The sequence below is a fragment of the Alosa sapidissima genome, chromosome 5 (genome assembly GCF_018492685.1).
Source record: "Alosa sapidissima isolate fAloSap1 chromosome 5, fAloSap1.pri, whole genome shotgun sequence".
Lineage (NCBI taxonomy): Eukaryota > Metazoa > Chordata > Actinopteri > Clupeiformes > Clupeidae > Alosa > Alosa sapidissima.
In genome coordinates this window covers 11,439,119-11,463,130 of record NC_055961.1, presented here as the reverse complement: position 1 = coordinate 11,463,130, position 24,012 = coordinate 11,439,119, and the positions used below count along the sequence as shown (strand labels likewise).

The window sequence follows — 24,012 nt, the reverse complement described above, 5'->3', positions numbered from 1 at the left end:
GGCCAGCTGTATTTTGTCTCTACCCAAGGCATGCAGTGACGTAGGATGAATACAAAAGCCGATTTTAGAGTAAGTTATTCAAACACTTTTATTGAGTAATATTGACATTACAATGGACAAAGTACAAATAAGACATAATTATGAAACATACAGCAAGGGAAAAAAGATAACTCTAACCACTCGGCATGTCAGTATTCGCTTCTTTAGTTCTTGCATGAAATGTAGAAAAATGCAAATTCTTTAACCTAAATGTTTCGTAGTAGGCCTAGGCTAAATTGGTAGATTTTCACAAACAATTATAACAGATCACAAAAAGATCTGTAAAATGTGTGTAGGTGTGCGTGCATTAAGCCAACAGGAGAAGTGTGTGCCCGAGTATCATCACCTCTTTCCTCAATAGGCCTAACAGTCATCTTGGCAATTAGTTATACCACACAAACAGATTTTGTTGTCAATTACTTTTTGATCATCTTCATATATCCATGTATGCAATTCTTATTTATTACATGATGTATCAGTTGGTCCAAGATATAAGTCCATGGCATGGCATCACCATGACAGAGATAAGGGTGCAGTGAGTGGAGATGCATTTTGAGATGAAATTGTCTCCATGTGGTTTAACGCACCAGCTCTAACTGGTTGGATGCAAAGGGCAGCACTCCACTGACGTAGTATGCAATACCGAGGGACAACAGGGCGATGACTAACAGCAGGAGCAGCACCCTCCAGAATCCAAGGTCTTCCACAAATTCCTGCCAGGTGGTACGAAAACTGGAGAGAACTCCTTCATTGTCATGTAAGTGAGGGTTGAGAAGGGAATGGCTTTCCATGGCACTATTGGGGGGGGAAATGCAATGTTTAGTTAATAGGGTATACTATAACACTTAAATTTAATACATTGGGACAATTTTGATGCTGATCCAACAGCTTATGAAAGACTTGTTTTGTTCATCATAGAGTCCATCAAATGTTGCTTCAGGCCTTCTTGGCTGTGCCACATGGATAACATTTTGTGAGTACTAGGTTCTCATTCGCAGAAATAGACACGCAATAGAGAAGAAAAATTAGTCATTCTGTAGAGCTACTAATGGGTCCTTACTATAACTGTAAACTCTGTTTCTCTTTGGTAAAAAGTAATCGGACATTTCCAGAGATACTGTGAGAAGACAAATAATATTAATTACATTATTTATAACCACAGTTTAAATATCATCAGAAAAAAATCAGGTAACACTTGCTGTATCATATAAAATGTGATCTTCTACTTCTACCTTTTTACCCAACAATTTGCCTCAATTATAAGACTTGGGTTTCACAGGTCTTTGCAATGGGTCATCACGTCTTCTATGTAGATCAGTGTTTCTCAAAGTGTGGTGCACGGACCAATGGTGGTGCGCAAGCTATCCCTAGTGGTCCACAAGCAGATGTGGTCAAATATCATGTTTTATATCAGTGTTTATTAAACTGCCTATGCAAAGTTGCAAGTCACATAAGTGAAAAAACAAGTTGTTTGCAATATTGAACCAACCATGTAAATTCAAAAGTATTGTTTGAACTGTTAATAGTCCTGACAGAGTTCAACGAGAACAGTTTTGCAGTACTGCCTATGCAGTATTTCTTTTCTAGATATATTGGGAGTTAGTGAGGTTTTTTTTTTATTTATTTTTTATCGGTCAAGTGGCACTTGGTCTGAAAATGTTTGAGAAACACTGTTCTAGATTCACCCAACCAGGAATCCAGTACTTCAAAAGGTCAACTGTACATCCTGTGGTGTAGGGTGATACTACAGGTAAGTATTACAGAAAAGTATTACAGAAAAGTATTCTTTCTCCCTAAATTGATAAAATTAGATCAAACTGGATTTATTAAAGGTCGTCACTCATCTGATAATACTAGACGGCTGTTTAACATCATACATTATCTGAATCAGGATAAAATACCCTCATTATTAATATCACTTGATGCTGAGAAGGCGTTTGATCGTTTAGAGTGGGATTTTTTGTTTTTGGTACTAAATAAATGTAATCTAGGCTATAATTTTATTAAATGGATCAAAGCAATATATGATACTCCAAAGGCAACTGTTTGTACGAATAGTGTGGAATCTCCCCCAATGCAATTCGGAAGGGGTACCAGGCAAGGCTGCCCTCTTTCCCCATTATTATTTGTTATTGCTTTAGAACCGTTTGCTGAGATGATCAGAATTAATCCTATGATAAAGAGAGTGACTGCAGGTACACTACACCATAAAATTTCACTATATGCCGACGACACTCTATTATTTGTTACTGAACCTATGTCAACTCTACGCCATGTTTTGGCAGACATTCAAAAATGTTCTAAGACTTCAAGGTATAAGGTTAATTTACAAAAATCTATTGCTTGCCCTCTAAATATCCCAAATGGAAAAAATGTTAAAGAAGAATGCCCCTTCTCATGATCAGTAGATGGCTTTAAATATCTTGGAGTACAAGTGACACCCTTTGCTGGAAAAATGCAAAAAGAAACTTCAGACTTGGTCGGCTCTCCCACTGTCCCTTATTGGGAAAATCAATGTTATCAAAATGAGTATACTCCCTAAGTTTATTTATGCATTTAATATGTTGCCATGTTATATTCCCTTTGCTTTTTTTAAGCTAATCAATAGATGTCTAACAAAATTTATATGGAACAATAAGACCCCAAGGATTAAGCTGTCCACTTTAACAAAGTCATGTATGAAAGGGGGGTTAGGACTTCCAAATTTTCTATGGTACTACTGGGCCTGCCAAGTTAGAAATATAATAAGTTGGAAGCTGGGAACTAGTTCTCTTTGGGTCACATTGGAATCACTAACATGCTATCCATTGGAGATCACAACAACACTTTATGTTAATAAATTGCAGTCCCTGATGAGTGTAGGGATGGCCCCTTTACAAACTACATTGAAAGTTTGGCAGGACTGCAATAGGTATCTGAATACAGAAGGCCATATAAGCAAAGAGTCTCCTATTGCATTTAACCCCGACTTTCTAGCTCTTTCTCAAACTGATTTTCGAAACTGGACATTTCATGGTCTGAAAACTTTTTCAGACATGTTTGAGGAGGACTCCCGAGTCCATTAAATCCTTTACTGATATTTGTGCAGAATATCAAATACCCAGAACAGACTTTTTTAAATATTTGCAAGTTCGTCACATCATTGTATCTTTACATAAAAAGGGACAACTTAGACTCTATCCCACTGAGCTGGAACAATTTATTATTACTGCTACTTCGGTTAAGGGGAAGATATCCCACCTGTACAGAACTCTGTCTGAAAGTTCACAGAACTCTTTTTTGTCTCTGAGAACAAACTGGGAAATAGAGTTTAAAATGACTTTCAGTGAAAAAGAATGGTTAATTCTGTGCACTCAATTTACCTCACCTTTGACTACAAACATTAAAGTTAAAGAAACTAATTATACATTCCTGTATAAATACTATATAACTCCAGTGAAGCTTAATAAGTTTGATGCCACTAATTCTCCTATGTGTAGAAAATGTGCAACTGAATTTGGAACATTTATGCATTTATTTTGGCATTGTAAAGCTGTTCACTACTTTTGGGAGAAGATTCATAAAGCAATTCAGGATATGTGTAACTGTACTTTTGAGCTGTGCCCTATGTTATATTTGTTGAATTACGATGTGGAAAATAAGTTTCCCTATACAAGAAAATGTGTGTTTATAATGCTTTCCTATTTTGCTAAAAAATGTATACTTAGTACATGGATTTCCCAGTCAGGACCCACCTTGGGTCAATGGCTGGAACAAATAATAGACTTGTTGCCCATCGAAGAAATCACAAGTAAACGACATTCAAGACTGCAAGATTACTTATCTACTTGGTCCTTAATATTGAATTATATACATACTATAAAATGACTAACTTAGATTGAATAATGGATAACCCACAGACTGTGATAACGTAGGATTATTATTACTATTATTATTATTATTGTTCGGATTGTTATTGTCTTTTTTTTTCTTTTCTTTTCCTTTCTTTTCTGTCCTGTGGATGTGTCTAGATGTGTTGTCCCTGTTGTTTTGTGTGTTGTCGTGTTTCGATGTGTGTGTGTTGTATGTGCTAAATTGTGAATAAAAAAAAAAAAAAAAAAAAAAAAAAAAAAAAAGAAAAGTTTTAGGATATCACAGTAACCAACTATACACTTTCATTTGAAATAATAATACAAAACACATAACATTATAACTTCTGGAGACTGCATAGAGCTAAATGATGCCTCGTCTCCTTTCGGTTCACAATTTTATTTTATTCACAAACTGCATGCCAGATTTGGAGTGCCATTAACTTTGTATGGCGAGTAATTTTGGTCTTATTATCCAATCACTTCCAAATGCCTCAAGCTCATTCTGGATCATCTGAGACAGACAGTTCCAGACCATAATGAACACTTTAAATTATTAAATTATGAATTATTACATTTCATACAGACAGTATCCTGTAACCTTGAGAAACAGAGATATTATTTGAAAAATCACCAGTTTCCCTAAATTACTAAATTCACTAAATTCCAATACTGACCCACAGTTTACATGGGTGTTTGGGGCTTGGCTTTTGGAGTGTGATTTTGGAGTGGGGCTTGGATTTTCATGTGTGCAAAAACTTTTCTACTTTCTTAGGATTTCTCTTCTTATGGCTTGCCAATATGTTCCTGAAATGGAAGTGAGGATACATGTTCCATAAGAAAAACTACCAACATGGCTAACCTCTCGTTCTCGGCCAACTGCATCTTCTCCAGGCTAGAGTGAGAGCTTCGGTTGAAGCCCTTCACCTCTTGCTCCTCAAGTCCCTCCAAAAGACGAAGTGCGTCCTTGTTCACACCACGCCTTTTTGCCAGAACAAGAGGGGTTGCTCCGTTGTGATTACTGCAGATGTAAGAAAATAGACATTTTGGGAATGAGAACCATGTATTTATAGCCATTAAAGAAAATCCAGCATCCAAAAAAAACCCTTGGGGTCTGCATGGCAATGAATGTAGGGAACCTCACAAGCTTAAAGGTTTACCTGACAATAACTCAAACTCACCAGATGTCAATCTTCAGTCCATTGGACACCAGAAACTGGATGGTGTCGACATGCCCACACATATGTAAGGCAGTGTTGCCTTGAACATCCGTGGCCAAGAGGTCTGCCCCAAACTTGTGCAGGAGGCGGCATATGTCTACGTTCCCTCTGGCAGCCGCGAGGTGCATGCCCGTGCGCCCGCGGCAGTCCCGGGTGTTGGGGTCAAAGCCGCATTCTAACAGGCGTTTGCTGTAACTCAGGTCGCCGTCAATGCAGGCCTGCAGTAATGGCACTGTCTGCGGCGAGTCGTTGATGAAAACATAGGACATGCCTGGTGGTCCTCCTGCAACTTCTGAGTAAAATCAAAAAATTGAGTAAAATTGAGTGAATCAAATGGCAGTGGTGAAAACCTGATTGAAACTAGGGCTTATTTTGTCTTATATAATATATGACGTAAACACCGTTATAACAACTGCCTTGTGTCGTGGTACGTTTAATTCATCTGACACAAACATTACACCATTACCCTAGTGGAAAATGGCAGCTTCCCGTAAACAGATAACGTTAAGGGAAAGCATCTAGTAAACAGAGAGCAGAGAAGCATCGGAGATCGGACGCTGCTGATGACAACAAACAATCAATTCACTCAGTAGTAGTAGAAAATGGCTAACGTTAGCTTTGTTAACAAGCCAGTTGTTACATGTATTAAATGCGCAAATCTGCAGAAACGCAAACAGCACAGATGAACAAATGAATAAAACACAATTGATTCACATGCATTACCTGGTTCTTCTCCCAAAAGTAAAACAAATTAAAATCGCCTGGGCCCGTCGTTTGCTAACAGTTTTCAGCTTCTCACGTACGCAGAGGTTCTGACAAGACTACGACGACCAAAATTCCCTGCATTGTTTTCTTCATCAAGACGCTCATGCTCATGGGTATGGTAGTTTACCTGTGCCATTGGTCATGTTCTGTGCAACAACTGGACTACATTACCCAGAATGTAGCGCGTTGTATTTGTATCGTTGACTTTAAACGCCGATGACAGCCCAGTATGGAGGCAGGTAAGATTTTTTAAAAGGAAAAATAAGACTTAATTCGACCACAATGTTAAATTCCTCTGTTCTTGAAAGCAACTAGTAATGCTTAGAATGCCATGTCTATGCAGATGTTCAGCTACCTTTTCTTACTCCTTGAGTCTTTCCTGTAGAGAATTTCGTAACAGTCTCAAGTTTTCTCATTGTTCCCTGGTTGGCCTATCATATTTTAATCATTGCCCCGGCATTGGTACTGCAAACTACGAACGTTTCAAAATATGAATAGCGAACAATCAATACACGTTGTGATTTGTTTCTGCAAGGCTATTGTTCAGAATTAGTTTTGTGTGTCGCTGTGAAACTGGGCAGATGTTCAGTTACCCCTCCTATACACTGGCCAGCTACAGAATACACGCAATCGCTACTTTCTTTATGTAGCCTACTGGACAGAGAAGAAGCAACGCGAAGAGATATTTTTAACCCGATGCTGTTGTCATTCCAAAAGTCTTATGTTACACAATCTAGCTGCTCAGACGGTTTGCCTTTGACCAGGAAACCATCGTTGTTAATATAAAAAAAACAGACAGCTTTGCGTGTCTTGATTTGTCTTCTGTGAAAATTGCTGGTGGATCACCGATTTTTGTGTTTAGGACCTATTGGGGTAGCCTACGCTTCGCCCCTATGTCTGCAGACATATCTTGAGCAGGCTACAATACTTTTCTTGACTAGATGTCTACGTCGCTTTGATGCTTTCGTGTGATTCTGATCAAAGTGCGTAGTGCATGTAGGCCTACAGTAGAGACGGTTCATTAACCTCATAAAACTTAAATTCAAATCAGGCGGATATCCTGGCGCTGGATGTTTTTTTTTTATTTTTATCTTTGAATTCTTACACGTTTTCCTGGTGTTACTTATGTTGTTCACAACATACTTCTGTCATTGTCATCTCTTGTAGTTCTGGCCAAGTATGAAAACCAGATCAACGTGTTTTCAGACTATTTGGAAGAACTGCCGGACTCAGATGAACCAGTGTGGATACTAGGGGAGCGTTACAATATTAAAACAGGTACAGTAGGGCCAATGCTACATACACACAAACACAAAACAAAAAAAAATCTTCCAGATATGACATATGTTTGGGTCCAAGTGTAAATATTCAGGTAAATATTTGTCTAGTGCCTTACTACATCATTATAATTAAGGAATAGCACACAAGACACAGATCGAAATTTTACAGCTGCCAAGGCTGTTTTTGGCATGACAAAACCAAGTGCTTTTGTTCTATTTGCCAATCTCTCATAGAAAGAATCCATCTCAGTGGGTGATTAAATAGTTAAGCATTATCTTGTATTATTTGTTGTCAACAAAAGTCTTTTGTTTAAGTGCTGACATCTCGTATGTCTTGTTTTTTTCTGTAGAGAAATCTGAGCTGCTTTCAGATGTGCGCTCACGCCTGTGGTTTACATACAGAAAGAAATTTTCTCCTATAGGTGAGTCTCTCACATGTGACTGGTGTTTGTTTTTGCATTTTGTTTATGGATTCTGCTCACACAAATCAGCTCTGATACAGGACTCTATGGTTAAAGAAGTTTGTACTGAGACTGTGATGTCAGTGAGTCTATACATAGTCTTTCTGGGCAATATTTGCTTAAAGTTGTTGATATGGGTTAGGCTAGTCAGTGATATATAGCAACTTAATTTTTGAGACAACCTGACATGTTAAAACACCTTAAACCAGTCAGACTATTTATGAAAGCAGACTGCAAAATAAATGGTTTGTTGCATTTGGGAAATCATGAGCATTTAGGAGGAAAGCCTGTTTCGCCCATTTCAGTTTCTGACAACATTCAACAATTCCAACAAGCTAGCTCCAGATAGTGTTCCCTCACCATTAAAGCTTGAGCGACTAGGTATGTGGTGATTGTGTCCATGCATCTCCTTGCTTGTGACCTTACTTTCTCAAGTTTCTGCACAGCATGATTTAAATTGCAAAGTCCTTTTCCACTCATTCCACTCTGTTGCCATCCTGCAACCCTGTATCACATCGTCAGCCACTGAGAATCCAGAATATCCATATGCACTTATCATTCACTTCCCTTCTTCCCTCCTTCTGCTGGTTTCACCTCCTTCTCCTTCTACCACTATGTCCTTCAACACACTTGACTAGTACTCTCATCCTCTGGTAGTAGCAATGACTATACAGTCATTGGGTAGTAGTATTTATGGTTACCTAAAGTCTTCTCTGTATATATATATATTCAGCTAGCCGAGTGGTGTATATATATTGTTACCTATGGTCTCCTCTGCTTTGTAGCCTGAATGTTTTTCTTCATTTTGTAAGACACTTTGGATGAAAGTGTCTTCTGAATGAATAAATGTAAATGCAATGGTGTCTTCTGTTTGGAAAGCAACTTACAGCATGACCCAGGCAGTGCCCGGCAAAGGGGTGTATACGGCAGGCAATAAATACAGTTGGTGAAATATAAATATTGATATGTATGTTGAAGTGTTAAAGATGTCCACATGATGACACATTTCTAGGTGGTACAGGGTAAAGTATATGGTAGGAGCAGGCTTCACTCAGTCTCTTATGTTACTTTTTAGAGTGCTTGGCCAAACTTAAATGTTAACTCAGAAAGAAAAAAGGCCGCACTTTGCATATACGTGTTTTATTGCACAGACGCGTTTCGGCTTAGCGCCTTCCTCAGTGTGCTCGAGCACACTGAGGAAGGCGCTAAGCCGAAACGCGTCTGTGCAATAAAACACGTATATGCAAAGTGCGGCCTTTTTTCTTTCTAGGTGGTACAGGGCCCTGCTCAGATGCTGGCTGGGGCTGTATGCTGCGCTGCGGACAGATGATCCTGGGGCAGGCTCTGATCTGCAGTCACCTGGGAAGAGGTGAGGGGGGCCAAGATCATTCTTACCTACACTCACCACACCTATGCTTACAGTGAATACAGATTTGAGAACATGGGGAAATAGTTTTTCTTTGAGCAGTAACTTCTTTGAAGAACCCCATCTGACCGTACTGTATTCTCAATGTAATTGGAATTTTAATAGTTAATTCCTTAGAAATCATCTAGCTTAAATGTCGATTTCCTCAGTGTTGTGTGTAAATTGGGAGAAAAACATTCAAATCAATTGAATCATTATAACTAATGCGGCACTGCTTACAGAAGCACAGAGTTCTGATGGTGTCCCTCTCTTCCTGTACTACAGAATGGAGATGGGTGTCAGAGGGAGAGAGGCCCACAGAGTACCACCGAATCCTGGACTGTTTTTTAGATAAGAAAGATAGCTGTTACTCTATCCACCAAATGGGTAAGTTAAAAACGTCCCAACTGTTGCCTGGATAGCATTATTGTTAATGACTGTAGGCCTTGATTCAGGATTCAGGATTTCTCAGGCCTTTTCTTTTGATGATGTTACAGTAAAAGAAGCAAAAGATTATGGAATATCCACACATGTGTGCACACGGCTATATATTCCTAATCCTTATCATGTGTGTTTGAACCCACAGCTCAGATGGGAGTTGGTGAAGGGAAATCTGTTGGAGAGTGGTATGGTCCAAACACTGTGGCCCAAGTGCTGAGGTAAGACTTTCCCTGTCCCGCACACTACTTTTTTATATCAACACAATTGTACTGTAAGTTAGAACACATCAACATTGTAATTGTAACCATTGTAATTCAGTTGGCACCAAAATGCAAATGTGAGTGGGTTTGCCTTCTGTTGCTTACAGGAAACTTGCTTTGTTTGACGAGTGGAACTCTCTGGCTGTATATGTGGCAATGGACAATACTGTGGTGATTGAAGACATAAGTGAGTCTGTCGTTATTATACTGTGTGTTTCTCAAATGTACATGGTTCCAAATGTTATCTTACGCTGTGCCTTCAGATATTTCGAACATAGAGAAAGTGATCTGCGCAGCAGTACCCTGTCTTTGAACATGTCATATCAGGGATTGCGTGTCTTACTCTTCTCTCTCCTTTACTAACCTGTAAGTCAGGTTATTGATTCATCCTCACTCCCCTCTTGTCACACACCCTAGAGAAGCAGTGTCAGCAGGCAGACCGTGAGAGCAGGCAGAGTCGCCCGAGTGCTTCAGGAGAGTCGACGGAGCATGGCTGCTCGTCCAGACCCTTGGCCTGGCCCTTCCCCCAGCCCAACGCCCAGGAGCCATCCTCACGCTGGAGGCCCCTGCTGCTGGTCATCCCCCTACGGATGGGCATCAACAGCATCAACCCCGTCTACATCCAAGCCCTCAAGGTGCTGTGGTCGGCTAGCTGAGTGGTATCAACACTCCTGCTTCAGATTCTGTTAACTAAGGAATACAATAGATTTTACTTTCCTTTACGGTTGCTTTAAAATTGTCCAATCTGTCAGGCGGGTGTGCACCTGAAGCGTTCCATTAGCGATTAAAAATGATTTTAAAAGATGAAACGGCCCGTTTTCACGTCTGGTGTAGTTGCTTCCATTGGTTATAGTGGAAGCAAATAGTACACTACAAACAGTGCGCATCAGTTACATGCCTGGTGTAGCCTGCCTGTTAAAAATACAAAGAACTGCAAGAAACAAATAACTGAATAAATAGCATCTGCCATGTTTTGACGTGGTTCCATTATCTTCTCTGTTATATTAAAATTGTAGCTTTGACTAATCGTTATTCATTTCGATCTATAGGAGTGTTTCAAAATGCCGCAGTCATGTGGTGTACTGGGGGGGAAGCCCAACCTGGCGTATTACTTCATTGGATACATAGGTGAGCTCCATGTTTTGTACTATACACCTCTACAATCACAACAGTAATTTGTGTGTGGTATTATTGATTATGCTTAGCTTATGGAATAGACTTTAAGGGAGTGTATACTGTATGTATAAATAAAAAAGACTTATTCAGTGTGGCATTAACTCTTTTAGGGAAATCTTTTGCTGTTAAAATGAAAATGTGTGGCTGAATCCTCTCCTTTTTTGTTTGTTTGTTTGTTTGTTTCTAGGAGATGAACTCATTTATTTAGATCCCCATAACACACAACCAGCTGTTGACTCGGAATCAGGCACTTTAGTAGACGACCAGAGTTACCACTGTCAGAGAACCCCTCACATGAAGATAACCAGCTTGGATCCATCTGTGGCATTGGTGAGTATACTTAGTGAAAATAAATACACTAATAAAAATGCTTTGAGATCACACATTTACTATACATGTTATTGTACACCAAGGTGAACAAGCTGCACCAGAGACTTTCTATTGTGGAGACACAGCACTCAAATAATACTTCATAGAAATGCATGGGGCTAGTTTGTCACGCCAATATGGCCGTTGTCTACACATATCCCACCCTTTCCTCGGCAAAACGTCGACATGTGAATACATTGAGCCAATCGTGTGGTGTGATGTGAATACATTGAGCCAATCATATGGTGTGTTGTGAAGACATCGTGCCAATTATGTGTTGTGATCTCGCCGCTGGAGTAAGATTGGTGTCGTGAAGCCTTGCGCATGCGCATTTCTGCCGAAATGGATGCCCGACGAGTGGCCAAAAAGCGTTACAATATGGCCGCTGAGTGGAGGGACTTGCCTAAAAGGACTTTGGCTGCACTGCATGTGTGTCATGTAGTGATGGTTAATTATGGGCTTAAATGTTTTGTTTTTTCAAGGGATTTTTCTGTAAGAGTGAAGAGGACTTTGATAGCTGGTGTAACCTTATCCAACAGGTATGTGTCCTTAATGAATACTTTGACTTTTTTTTATTCATTGTAGACAATTCAGTATTGTAAATATTTAGATTATGGCAAACATAATCTAATCTTAAATTAGTTGTTTCAGACTCAGAAGTCCTTCTGCTCTTGACTTTGTAGGAAATTCTGAAGAAGAGGAATCTGCGGATGTTTGAGCTAGTGGACAAACACCCTTCTCACTGGCCACCGTTTGTCCCACCCACCAAACCAGAAGTTCAGACCACGGGAGCAGGTACTCAAGACACACAAACACACACTGTAAAAAGTTTTTGTTCAAAACTCTGCATGGTCATAAAAACATGTGAGAGACCAATTATTGCGTTGCAATAGCCTCACTTAAATCTGAAGAGAGCCAAAGTTGTGCCTTTCCTAAAACATGGACACTTTCTGTATGAACTATTCTTCTCTTCTTGGTGGTATTCAAAGAATTTTGTGAATTTTCAAGGAATAAGTTTAATACCCATTTTTGAAAAAACATCCCTGTGTGTCAACACCAAAGCGATAAAGCCTCTGAACCTGCATATCTCACTATGCTTCAATCTACAGAGTTCATTGAGTCCACAGACCAGCTGTTTGAGTCGGAGGAGGAGTTTGAGATCCTGAATGTGTGATGTGGCGTCCATCTCCTTGCCCTGTCCACCTGATGACCACGGAGCTTCTGTTGAGACCCCCCCCCTCCCCCCCCAATCCCACCTACCCAGCAGCCCCCCCCTCTTCCTCCCCCAAAGCTCCTTACTGTGCTCTACAAGTGCCTCAGAACAACTTCAACATCAAGCACAAAGTGATTACCATTACGCAAAAAAAAACAAACAAGAAAAACGATGTATACACATACACACAGAAAAATATACTAACAAACAAAAAGACTACAACAGCGAACCACAGCAAAAGACAATTTCAGAAGTATTGATGTTTGGAAGTACAGGAGAACCTGGGCAAAGATGAAGTGGAGATACTGAATGATGTATATTCACAGTGTATAGGGTTTGTACAGCTTGCGCTCTCTTTTTTGCTGTTGTACTTGTATACAGGGAAAAGCAAAGGATCAGGGTGTCCCTCTTCCCTCCATGTTATCCTCCTCTCTATGAGCTCTGTGTACAAGTGTTTTACCTTAATCTTTTTTAATTCTCAAACAAAACAAAGACAACTGCAAACTGTTCAGTTGCATGAACTACAGTGTACTGTAATAACCGTGTGACCCGGAGTCATACAAACCATCTTCCCTGATTCTCGGGGGAAGAAGAGGACTTATGTGAGGACTGCTGCAAGGACTGTTTCTTTTGGAGAAGCTTTCATCTTGAATCAGACACACACACACACACACACACACATACACACACATTCTCTTCCTCCTGATATCAGGAGACAGCGCATATGCAGCGTGTGTTTTTTTTCCTCAGTATTAAATAATCACATACACAAAAGCAGACATTCACAACAATGAAACAAACTGTACATGAAAAGTGCCTCACTATTAATATTTATGGTCTTGAATGGTTTTGGCATGGATGCTCGGTCCCTGCCACTTGGTTACTGGAACGGGTAATGTAGTGCACACCCCACACTCATGTATATACACCTGACAATAAAGATATTTAAATCCCCTTCACGGTGTCTCTGAAGAGCTAGTTCTGTAACAGCTGGCAAATAAAAAAAAAACTCATCTTATGTATGTCTTGCCAGAGGTGTATTCCAAGTAGGTAGTTACGTGGCAGATCTGGGTAAGTTAACCAAGAGGAAGTGGTAAACCTCCTAATAGAATAGCCCTTTGCCTTTGTTTAGTTCAGCGATTGAAGCCCCTGAGCTGTTCTATTATCAGATTTACAACTTCCTCTGGGTTATCTTACCTCAGTCTGCCACTAAACCACCTATTTGGACTCATTGGCTCATAGCTAAATAAGTCATACACATCTTTTCAGATATGTCGTTTGCAAATTAGTTGTCTGAGTGTGTGTTAACTATCTTCTAACCAAATAAGGCATAAGATTTCAAAGCAAAAATTCTTACGTGGTAGTGAGTAGAGGGTCCCTAAAGCCAAACCGAAGTATCCCGAGGTCTCTATGTGGTCGGATAGAGAGTCCAGAATGAATTTCATCAAGCCAGTACCTTTCCGGATATGTTGCTGCTGCAGCTGGTGTCTTTAGAGGAAAGTCCGTAGGAGTCGATTGCCGAGTGTGGAGTAACACGCTCTGGAAATTCACAATTTCGTTGCCGTTTTTTTAAAAAAAAAAAACATAGTCCAGTATTTCTTTCGAAATTGAAATTAAGTTGTATGGACTGGACTATGTTTTTTTTAAAAAAAAAAAAAAACAGCGACGAAATTGTGAATTTCCACAGCGTGTCACTCCGCACTTCTTTTTTCCGGAAAGGTACTGGCTTGATGAAATTCATTCTGGACTCTCTATCCAACCACATAAAGACCTCGGGATACTTCGGTTTGGCTTTAGGGACCCTCTACTCACTACCACGTAAGTGTAATGTTGTTTGGAACTGTAGAAGAGGTATAAAAATAGCGTTTTGTAGCGGCGAAATGACTTGCCCTGGTCACTTCCAGGCTAACAAGTTTTGACTAAAAACTGTAAAATCGAACTTTCTCAAAACACATCCAAATGACATGATTTTGATGTCAACTCAACGTATGTACTCCCAATCATCCGTAAATTGATCTAAAGTGCATTTTACTCCGGATAATTCCTTTAACTTTGGATTATTATGATACTTGCAGGTTGTGAGGAATTATTATGGGTACAAGTAGCCTATGCTGCAGTACAAACATTAATATGCATAAATGTCCAGCCAAAGAAAAAAACAAAATTCTCTCTCCTTTGGTGACTGAGTAAAAAAATGTTTAGCATGGCTAGCATAAAGTGATATATGTAATAAACTATGAGATAAAAAGGATATTCATATTCATAATGATCATGCTTCAATTGTTCAACTTGGTTCTTTGGTTCTGGTGGAGGCATCCAATCTACTGGAGGAGCCAACATGACAAAATCAAGATGACAAAACCAAGTCAGGGATCAAGGATACCTTGGCACTTTTTTATTGCAATAGCTCTATTACAAGCAAATCAATCTGATAAATATACACCAAAATAAAATATAAAAATGTTAAACAGACAAAATCCACACACACCTCGTCCTTTACACAGAGAGTACTGTAGGATATGTGTGGCATCATGGTTAACAAAGAGAAGGGATATCAAAATTACAATATTTACATAGGAAGACGGCATAAATAATGATAGATTTAATCATTATCCTTTTTCTGCTGCGTCACAATCAAGATTGTGACACATAATACAAAAGGATGGCAGGGAGTGACAGAATATGAGCATTTTAACAACTCAGTCTTTCACTGTCTCTCTCTTTCATACACAGACACACACGCACAGACACAAGCACCCAAACACACATTCACACTCACACAAACATACACCCAAACGTTCACTTGAACACATCATTTTCAGCAAATTTTTAGCTCAATTCAGTATTGACTTGTTGCGCTCATAGCTGAGCTCAAGGTACAAAACACAAGCTTGTTTACTTTTCAGGCTGTGATGATCATTGTATGTGGGTAATTCCAAAGAAGATATACTTCTGTTATTTTTTTTCCTCAATTTCACATTGTTACTTACATTTAAAGCAATTCAATATCGTGACACAATAGCATGACACAAAAAAGCTAGCAAAAGAAACGGGGCAGCCATGAACAAACTATCATTTCAAGTCATGGGGTATTTCACTTACAGGAGATTTGTCACATTTTCCTCTGAACAGGCGGACTACTAATGTAAAGCTAACACACATCTCACAACACAGCTGTCCAACACAACCCTTACCCAACATGTCTTTATGTAAAGCTTCCAGGTACAGGCAATAAGGGACCATTTAACAACCTTTTAATAAGAAATAACCTGGCCCAAAAATGGGGGCAAAAAAATAACAAGTCAAGAAGCAGATTTTATGTACACATCCAGTATCTCTCCATAATACAGTAGCACGTCTACAGTAGCCCGTGAGGTCTCTGCCCAGATGGGCTGTGTATGGTAAGGGCGACTGCCCACTTTGTTAGGCAAAACAATGAAGAAAAGCACCGAGAACAGGGTTTCATGGGACTCCAGAGGGTCACTGAGGTGTACCGGTTGAAAGTATTTGACACTCCACCAGCTACCCTGTGCTACATAAGTCAAATCACCCTTCACTGGTGAGAGCGATTGCAGCCTTCACTGTGTGTCATACCAGGAGCCAAAAGTACCTCGAGTGTACCGTTACTGAAGGCCTACAATGAGTGTGGTGCCTTTACTGTCTGTAAACATTATGCAAAATTGTACTGTAGATGTGAAGATGCAAGAGCCCTGCAGCCATTTCTGCATTTGAGATCTGTATTGAACTCTGGCTTTCCCAAAGTAGAGTGAAGCCTTGCACTGCACTAAACGTGACGCATGAATGAGGTCTTAGGTCATGATGCAATTTAGTGAAAGACTCCGATGTGGTAAACTGAATCCATAATGGCAAATTGAGTCGTGTGAGCATGTAGTCGTGTGAAATTTGGAACTTGTGGAATTTGGAACTTTTATGGGTAATATGCTTTACTAGGAAAGGTTGGCGCACAGGTAATTTGCACCCATTGATATAACTTGGGCAGAAATGTTCACCCACGTGACACAAAGAGTGAGTGAGTGAGTGAGAAGTTAAGCTGTATCAGCTGTAGCTCTCGTTTGATATAACCTGCAGAAAAGAAGTCAATTTAATCACAAAAAGTCTGAATCGCACTCTGAGCTAACTCTCTAACTTACACTAAATGTTCAAAGTAAACAAACATCGAAGGTAATTCATTATATGAACCGTACAAATGACAGCTAGCATTTAAAAAAAGAAAAAGAAAAACAGTATAGTTCACAATGAAAATAGTATACCCTTATGCACATTCTGCAATGTGAGTCATTGCTCCTTGGAAAAATATACATTTATATAAATTAAAGTCAATATAAATAAATACTGGGGAGGCAGGTGTGGTAGGAGGAGGTGGAGGACGAGGGGATGATTGGCATTGTGACTCAAGCAGCTCTTCAAAGGTCAAAGTCTGAAGGTCACGTGTACCACATGAGGCTGGCCGATGCCCGGCGGGTGTAAGTGCTGATGTGCGGATGATGAAGTCCGTACCATAGTGAGGCGTGAGAGGAGGCGCCATGCCAACGGATGTGGCTGTGGCATGCGGTTGGTTGTCAAGTAAACATACTGTAAGTAAACATACTGTAACTCAAGAAGTAATCCAAACAACTGTGTTGTTGTTGTTGTTGTAGTAAAAATAAATCATAATACAAGACACAAAACAAACCGTGAAGAACTTAAAACCAGTCACTGAGGCAGTTATGTTAAAAACGATGCAGAACAAAAGTAGTTGTGCAATTATTATTGTTTGAGTGGGAGTATGATTGTTCCTGGAGGTCTGATGTTCGCTCCTTCAGAATTCAGTTTATGATCCAGCCCCTTCCAGAGTAGGACATACTCAATCTAGAGAAAAAGAGATAGAGAGAGGGAGAGAAAGAGAGAAAAAGATGTTTTTTAGGAAATGTAAATAGGGTGCTGTGCATGGCACCTTGCCATTCTTGGAGATGAGGTTTATTGTATCTTTTGCCCTTTCAGCAATATTACTTGCTAAGGTTTATATTTTATTTTCTACTCGTTGGGAGACCACACCAACCAGTCCTCCCATTTGCACTCTTGATAGGAATCTTGATGGGCATCTGCTGACAATTATTTATGCCATTGAGAATAGTCTCGGCATATAATAATGAGCTTTGAAACTGGTGTTTCGTCAACATGTTGATTACGAAGATGTGTTCATCCAAGATCCATGTTTTCAGGACATATTTAAATTTTGTTATTCACAAATTTCTACATGTAATATTTATGGCTGATTTGGCTCAGATCAGACTTCTTTGTATAGATTACTGGGATGACAAGTGCCTGTTTATCCAATGATGTTGCAATATAAAGGCTCAATGCAAGATTTGAGAATATAACACAATTTCACTCACTTTACAGTACTTCAAACTACCTCCTTGTGTACTGGATACCTGAAGACCTACAATTAGTGTTAATGTGTACTATTGCTTTATTTCCTTCGAGACTTTGCTTGTTCATGATATGTCTAAATGTAAGCAATATTGTCTCTTTAAGTATGGGGGCATATTGCATTTCAGTCCTATAAATCAAACATTAGGCTACTTAATTTGATTTCACCCAGAATCCAAGGTGTTTGACCACATTAACACATTTGTATATAATACATAACTGGTATGCAGCATGGATATGTATAATACACCATGGTAGCTTGTAACATTAGTCTTAAAAAGGATCAGGAAATTGCAACGGACTCTTTCTCAGAAAAAAGGCCAGACTGCGCTTATTCCAGCAAAATAATAACCTAAGAGAAAGAAAAAACAAATGTCCCATCTGTTTAACATTTCAAAGGTGCTCAGTTTTGATATGAAGCAGTTGTAGCACTTGCAGGTTACCAATCAGACTCTTTCCTGAAGACAGGCTGAACACCGTGAATGGTATTATAAATTGCTTGTTTTTGCACTACACACTTGGTTTTAAATTATATAATTCCCACATCATGCTTCACATTGACCTCTAAATATGTCTGTTCAGTCTGAACTTGACTCAGGAAGATAATTAAGAGAACGGTCTGTGTCATAAAAATATTACATGATGAAAATTTATATAAGCCAAACAATACAAAAACGGATTGTGTGGTGTGTTTGTTTTTGTTTGTTTCAATTAAACAGTCAAATTTCATATCTTCATTCACATCTTCAGACCTACATGACATTTCCAGGCCTGGAAACTGAGATTTGATTACCTGGTTTTCCCAGATTTTTCATTACTGGGGGAAGACAACAAGCAATGTCTTCAAAAACACAAGAGACCTTGACTCCTAAAAAACAATCTGTTTTTCATCTCTGACCAAAAGACAACCACAGCCACACACTCACATCTCAGCAAAATATTTAGCTATTGCAGGCTAATATTGTCTATAAGGTCTGGTGACATTTTCTCCATTCCTTCAACTTGAGCTTCCTCATATTTTGAGCAGCTATTTGATACCCAGCAGTTTGAAGGGTAAAGACCATGTGTGATTAAAGTGGTCTATCATATAGCCATCTGACAGATTATCTCCATCAGAATATAAAAAGTGCATAGCATAACTAATTAGAATTTTTCGAAAATACTTTTTCAAATTTTTTTCAAAATAGTTCCACCATTTTTTTATCATGGATAACACAGTGAATCAAACACTGGATATAATGTATAGCCTTGCTTGACAAAGCATCACATCATTCATAATGAGAAAAAACATTGTGCTAAGACCTACGTACTCAAAAGGTTGAATAGATAAAGCACATAACGTGTAACTTTCAAAAGTTCTCCATCACAGAGAAGCACACAGTTTACAGGAGGTAATACTTCCATCTTCAAAACAGCATCAGCAAACAATAGAACATACAGGAAGACCTTGACAGGTGTTGTGAAGTTCTGAATGTGTCATTGTCTAATTGCCTCGTTTACAGGAGGCAAACAATAGAACATACAGGAAGACCTTGACAGGTGTTGTGAAGTTCTGAATGCGTCATTGTTGCATCTGCACTGACAGTCACCACAGTCTGATGATCATTAACACTCGAATGAGAGAGACCATAACAGGGACATGCAGCAAGAGCTGAACTCATTTAGGGAACACACCGTGAAAGATACCATAAAAAAGATCCAGGGGCATCAACGTAGCCCAAAGACTTTAACATAAACATTCAAAAGTAAATGTAACCCACACGTGTGGCCGTAACACTTTGCCCATAAGTTTCAAAAGTCACTGCTATAGCTTAGGTAAAAGCTTGTACATTTCCATTGCCTTACATTTTAGTTTACATTTATCAAAGGCTCCGAGCCTCATTGTAATAACTGACATATCTTTAATTCTTTGTCACAATATATATATTTCTTCAGATAATTCAGTCAGATCCCCAAAATAACATTGAAAGTGTAAACAAAAATAACTGCCAAATAAAAAAAAAAAACATAAGTTGGGCCTTTAAATTACTATAAATATTATTTTGAGATTTTTTTTTTTTCCCATCCATGAAATAAATATCTTTAGCCAACACACAGACCTGCATCCATAGCAGAGCCAAAAAAACAAACAAAATGATTCCATTCACACTACTCTCTCCTTCTTCTCTTGTTGAAGACAGGGAAACAGAGACATAACCAACCTTTTGAGGCAGTGGTCGATCCTCGTGACACGGTGAAGTCTACACTGGCGTAGACTTCGTCCTCACCGTGGGCCTGATCGGGGTACGTCGAGGGGACCCCATCGGTGTCCCCGGGAACCTCCCTCAGGTCAAAAGCGCCATAGTTGAGGTAGCTGGTTGAGTGGGGTTGCCCTCTTCCTGCACCAGAGCAAGGGACTGTGAGAAGGTTCGCTGGCGGTACAATGGGGCGAGAGGACAAGCGGTCATCCGCAGGTGACCTGTCGCAGCTAACAGAGCTTGGCCACCTTTTGCTGCTGCTGCTGCTACTCTCTGGTGGACTGGAGTTGGCTGAGGCGTTCATGCTACATACTGCCCTACCCGAGCCTGAGGGGTGTGAGAAAGTCTCGGAGCTGTGGCGCCTCCGGCCCGGAGCCTCCGTTCGCACCACCTGGAGATCCTCCTGCACGCACAGGTGCTGGTAGAGGCCCAAGGGGCTCTTGGCCGCTCCGGAGCCTGCTGCGTAGGCTTTCTCCAGGTCCAGGCAGTCTGTCTGCCCCTGGAGGTAGGCGCTCACGGCGGGGCGGGCGTAGTTCGGCGGGTTCCAGGGGGCCACGAGGGAGTGGCGTGGGGGACGCCCTTTAAACAGGAGGCTGTCCATGTCCAGGCCCATGTAGTCCTGGCCCAGGGGCGCACAGTGAGGATCGCAAGCGGACGCGAATGGGGCAGTCACAGTGGGAGAGGATGTTGGGGAGCGCGTGAGATGGTCTCCAAAGTCCATGTGGATGTACTCCCCCGGGCTCGGGGGAGAATCCAGATCGGTCGGCGTCTCTGCTGACATGTCCATCTGGCCCGATTTTTCCCGCAAGGGGGTCTTGTACGAGCGTGGCAGGGAGAAGTAGGAGCTGTGCGACTTGGGTGTGTCGGGCGGCGGGCTCTGGACGTACACTTCGGCCGCGTGGCTAAACGACATGTCCATGTAGTCGTTGTACTCCATGGGCGTTCGGCCGCAGGAGGGGCTGGAGAGGGCGTGGGAGGAGCGGCCTTCGCCCGGCTGCATCAGCATGTAGCTGTCGGCATTCTGCTGTGAAGGCTGGACACACTGGATGTCCAGGGTGGACGGATGGAGAATGCTGGGATGCATAGGGATGTAGTCCGCCTTTCGGGAAGAACCGGAGCTGGTGGCGAACGTCATGGGCACATAGCCGTCGTCCTCGTACAGCTTCCTTCGCACGTCAGAGGTGAACTGAAACGTAGGCTTGGATGGGTGGTGGCTCACTTCAGCGTAGGGCTTATAGTCCGACTTTGGGGAGCAGGCGCTGGTCGGATGGTGTTTGGACTCGACCGGACTGGACTCATCCAGCGAGGAGGACGTCTGAGTGGCTTTCTGCTGCATCAGGCCCCCACCGACCGCTGACTTTGCCTTGGACGCGAGCGACAGTTTGATAAACGCTCTCTCCATGTAACTGCTCTCCTCCTCGAACGTCTTGGCCCGTTCGCCATGCAGGTCATGGTGGTAGTGGAGCTGGTAGCGGTCCATGGCCATGTAGTCCATCAGGCGGAAGTCGTCGCGGACGGGTGGCGTGCCGCAGAGCGACTCGGGCGTGCTGCTCCGAGCTCGGAAGTAGCGGAAGTCGCACGGGCTGGAGCAGAACTCGTCCGAGGAGTTGAAGCCGCCATCGCTGGGCGAGCCGCATATGGACGAACTGGAGGGGCGTGTGTGCGTGTCGGAGGCCGAGCCGTGGCCGCTGCTGGACGACACGCTGATGGGGCTGGTGGCGGACAGGAAGTGGGAGGCTGGCTGGGAGACAGAGCGGACCGGGGCATGGGTGGACGATGAACCCGGGGACGTGGGCACGCAACACAGGCCGCCGCTCTCCTCACGGCACATGTTCACGCACGGGGTGTTCAGGTGCACCAGGGAGCCGGTGCCTGAGCTGAGGGGCCGCCCAATGGTGCCGTCGCCCTCGCTGGACGTTCGGAAGCGGTCGTTCCCCCCTTTGCTCTTGCCTTTTGGGGGAGTGCCCGTCATGGAGTCCACCCGGGCACAGCGACGCAGGCCCGTCTGCCTCGGCGGCAGGTTGCCTAGGTGACGGCGCGTGGTGATAAATGGGATTTGGTTCGATCCGGACGACTGGCTCTTGCTGCGGGGCCTGAACTCAGGGAAAGCCTTCAGTGCGCGCATGGTCTCCAGGATGGTCTCATGCATGTTCTGGGCCACAACGGAGTCCTCCACCTGCACCCATATCTCGCCAGGCCCGATGGAGGACGACCGGCCCACCTCGATGAAAAAGAAGCTCTCCGAGTGCCCGCATCGCCTGATGTTCATCAGTGGCAGGTTCACAGAGGCCGTCTCGGAGTTAAGCTTCACAAGGTGAATTGTCTTAGCAGAAAGGCACAGACGGTAAACCCCCATCAAATTCTTAGTCTGCCCCAGACCCTTAGGCTTCACATTCACCTGCCACACTTCCTTGAAAATGGTGCCTGGCGAAATTGTTCCGTAGCCATCGTCCAACTCCTCTGGATCCAACTGCCCCTTTTTGCCCTCTGTCATCCAGTTATTAAATGCCTGGTACCACTCCTCCTGCTCCTGTTCGTTCTCAGCTACCATGGCAAAGTACTCATCTTTAGTGTACAGTGCAATGAGGTATTTGTTCTTAGCGTCAGCCCTCTTGTTGACAGTGAAACACTGGGAGAGATAGATGACCCTCTTAGGAGGACACATAACACTGGCAGTAGAGGCAGAGGCAGATTTCAGAGCGTTGCGGAATTTCTTCTCACTGTCGTAATATTCCAAGCGACTTGGGCCTAAGTGACTTGGCCCCCTCAACACGAAAAACCTCTTGTGACCGTGCCTCTGCTTTCTCAAGTATCCACACTTCCATACGTCTTTGTCCATAGCAGCAGAGTACGCTGCCGCCGAGGCGAAAGCAGCGGCAGCAGTTGCCTCAGCCGATAGAACACGACAAAATGCAGAGTCATGTACCTTGTATTGTAGCGAGGGCAAGGACTTTTTCATCCCGGCATCTTGAGCGGCCTCGTCTGAGAAAAGGTGCTGGGCTTTGAAATGATGCGGTGGCGGCGGATGTTGCCTCCTCGGCTGGAGACCTTGATGAGTGGAGGCCGTCAAGTGCAGTGGAAAGCGGGAGCTGCTGATGTTAACAGAGGATAATGATGGAGGCTCCGCGGCAGACTCGCCGTTTGTCGTGGTAGACGCTGTTTTTACAGTAACGCCGCGCGACTGTGCTTCCAACGTCAACATACCGCCGCTTTTTCGATAATTTAGTAAATCTTCCATGGGACAATGCAATGAAAGGTCACTTTACCTTGGTTACGCTGATGCACTGCCCATTCTTGTTAATGGGTTTGCAGCGCAAGTTAAAACAAGTCCTTCAATTTAGCCTCCATATCTTTTCAAATTCTGTTCACGGACGTGTTCAGCACGGGTTGTACAACAATATACGCCATTTTTGCATGCAATACTATTCCAATTGCCATTTTCAATCTTTATTTCCCCTTCACTCATGGTGGCTACACATCACTACAAACCAGCGAAAACATCACGTGACCCAAGCGTCAGCCCCCAATTCAAGATTGGCGACATTGTCCAATTTGCAAAGACTGACAATGCCACAAACCAATCAGATTTGGCAAATTGCCATCTACAGCCTTGGGATTGGTGTTTGTTTTGTGTCCAGACAGTGTAAAGGAGGACCGAAAAAGGAGGAATATGATGAAATGTAGCAGAGAAATGTGATGGATAGTCTCAGAAACCAACCGCTAAGAAGAATGTCGTATATTTCATATATTCTTATGAGCTCATTGGGTGAAATAGGCTATACCTTGTAGCATTTTGGCTATTTATGATGTTCAGCACTGAGTCAAGATGGATTTGTGTAGACAATTCAGTAAACCATAAAATCGG

At 42.0% G+C, this 24,012-nt stretch overlaps 3 protein-coding genes across 5 annotated transcripts; 1 reads left to right on the top strand and 2 right to left on the bottom strand.

Annotated features, from left to right (window-relative positions):
* Positions 1-62: 62 nt before the first annotated feature.
* On the bottom strand, positions 63-5,965 carry ankrd46a (ankyrin repeat domain 46a). Of its 2 annotated transcripts, none has more exons than XM_042092473.1 (4): positions 5,831-5,965; positions 5,069-5,399; positions 4,750-4,908; positions 63-834 (listed from the first exon to the last, which is right to left on the bottom strand). In XM_042092473.1, the coding sequence occupies exons 2-4, from the start codon at positions 5,374-5,376 to the stop codon at positions 618-620; spliced, it is 684 nt and encodes a 227-aa protein (XP_041948407.1). In that variant the 5' UTR covers positions 5,377-5,399; positions 5,831-5,965; the 3' UTR covers positions 63-617. The 2 variants fall into 2 exon arrangements, with proteins under 2 accessions (XP_041948407.1, XP_041948406.1); XM_042092472.1 differs by having other exon boundaries at positions 5,069-5,406; positions 5,829-5,964.
* Positions 5,966-6,058: 93 nt separating this feature from the next.
* atg4a (autophagy related 4A, cysteine peptidase) lies at positions 6,059-13,436 on the top strand. 2 transcript variants are annotated; one of them, XM_042092471.1, is made up of 13 exons: positions 6,059-6,111; positions 7,040-7,150; positions 7,503-7,574; positions 8,884-8,982; positions 9,304-9,405; positions 9,605-9,677; positions 9,827-9,906; positions 10,137-10,354; positions 10,769-10,847; positions 11,083-11,225; positions 11,747-11,803; positions 11,948-12,059; positions 12,374-13,436. In XM_042092471.1, the coding sequence occupies exons 1-13, from the start codon at positions 6,102-6,104 to the stop codon at positions 12,436-12,438; spliced, it is 1,221 nt and encodes a 406-aa protein (XP_041948405.1). In that variant the 5' UTR covers positions 6,059-6,101; the 3' UTR covers positions 12,439-13,436. The 2 variants fall into 2 exon arrangements, with proteins under 2 accessions (XP_041948405.1, XP_041948404.1); XM_042092470.1 differs by having other exon boundaries at positions 6,085-6,107.
* A 2,029-nt stretch (positions 13,437-15,465) lies between these two features.
* irs4a (insulin receptor substrate 4a) lies at positions 15,466-23,645 on the bottom strand. The gene is made up of 2 exons (XM_042093316.1): positions 20,112-23,645; positions 15,466-17,346 (listed from the first exon to the last, which is right to left on the bottom strand). The coding sequence occupies exons 1-2, from the start codon at positions 23,383-23,385 to the stop codon at positions 17,342-17,344; spliced, it is 3,279 nt and encodes a 1,092-aa protein (XP_041949250.1). The 5' UTR covers positions 23,386-23,645; the 3' UTR covers positions 15,466-17,341.
* Between the last annotated feature and the right edge of the window lie 367 nt (positions 23,646-24,012).

Excerpts from the sequence above, each read along its gene's own strand:
- ankrd46a (XM_042092473.1), bottom strand. The coding sequence starts at position 5,376 with ATGTCCTATGTTTTCATCAACGACTCGCCGCAGACAGTGCCATTACTG. Across the intron at positions 4,909-5,068 it reads GGACTGAAGATTGACATCTG|TAATCACAACGGAGCAACCC; the intron begins GTGAGTTTGAGT and ends TTACATCTGCAG. Across the intron at positions 835-4,749 it reads CAGTTGGCCGAGAACGAGAG|TGCCATGGAAAGCCATTCCC; the intron begins GTTAGCCATGTT and ends CCCCCCCAATAG.
- atg4a (XM_042092470.1), top strand. Across the intron at positions 8,983-9,303 it reads CTGCAGTCACCTGGGAAGAG|AATGGAGATGGGTGTCAGAG; the intron begins GTGAGGGGGGCC and ends CCTGTACTACAG. Across the intron at positions 11,226-11,746 it reads TGGATCCATCTGTGGCATTG|GGATTTTTCTGTAAGAGTGA; the intron begins GTGAGTATACTT and ends TGTTTTTTCAAG.
- irs4a (XM_042093316.1), bottom strand. The coding sequence starts at position 23,385 with ATGGAAGATTTACTAAATTATCGAAAAAGCGGCGGTATGTTGACGTTG.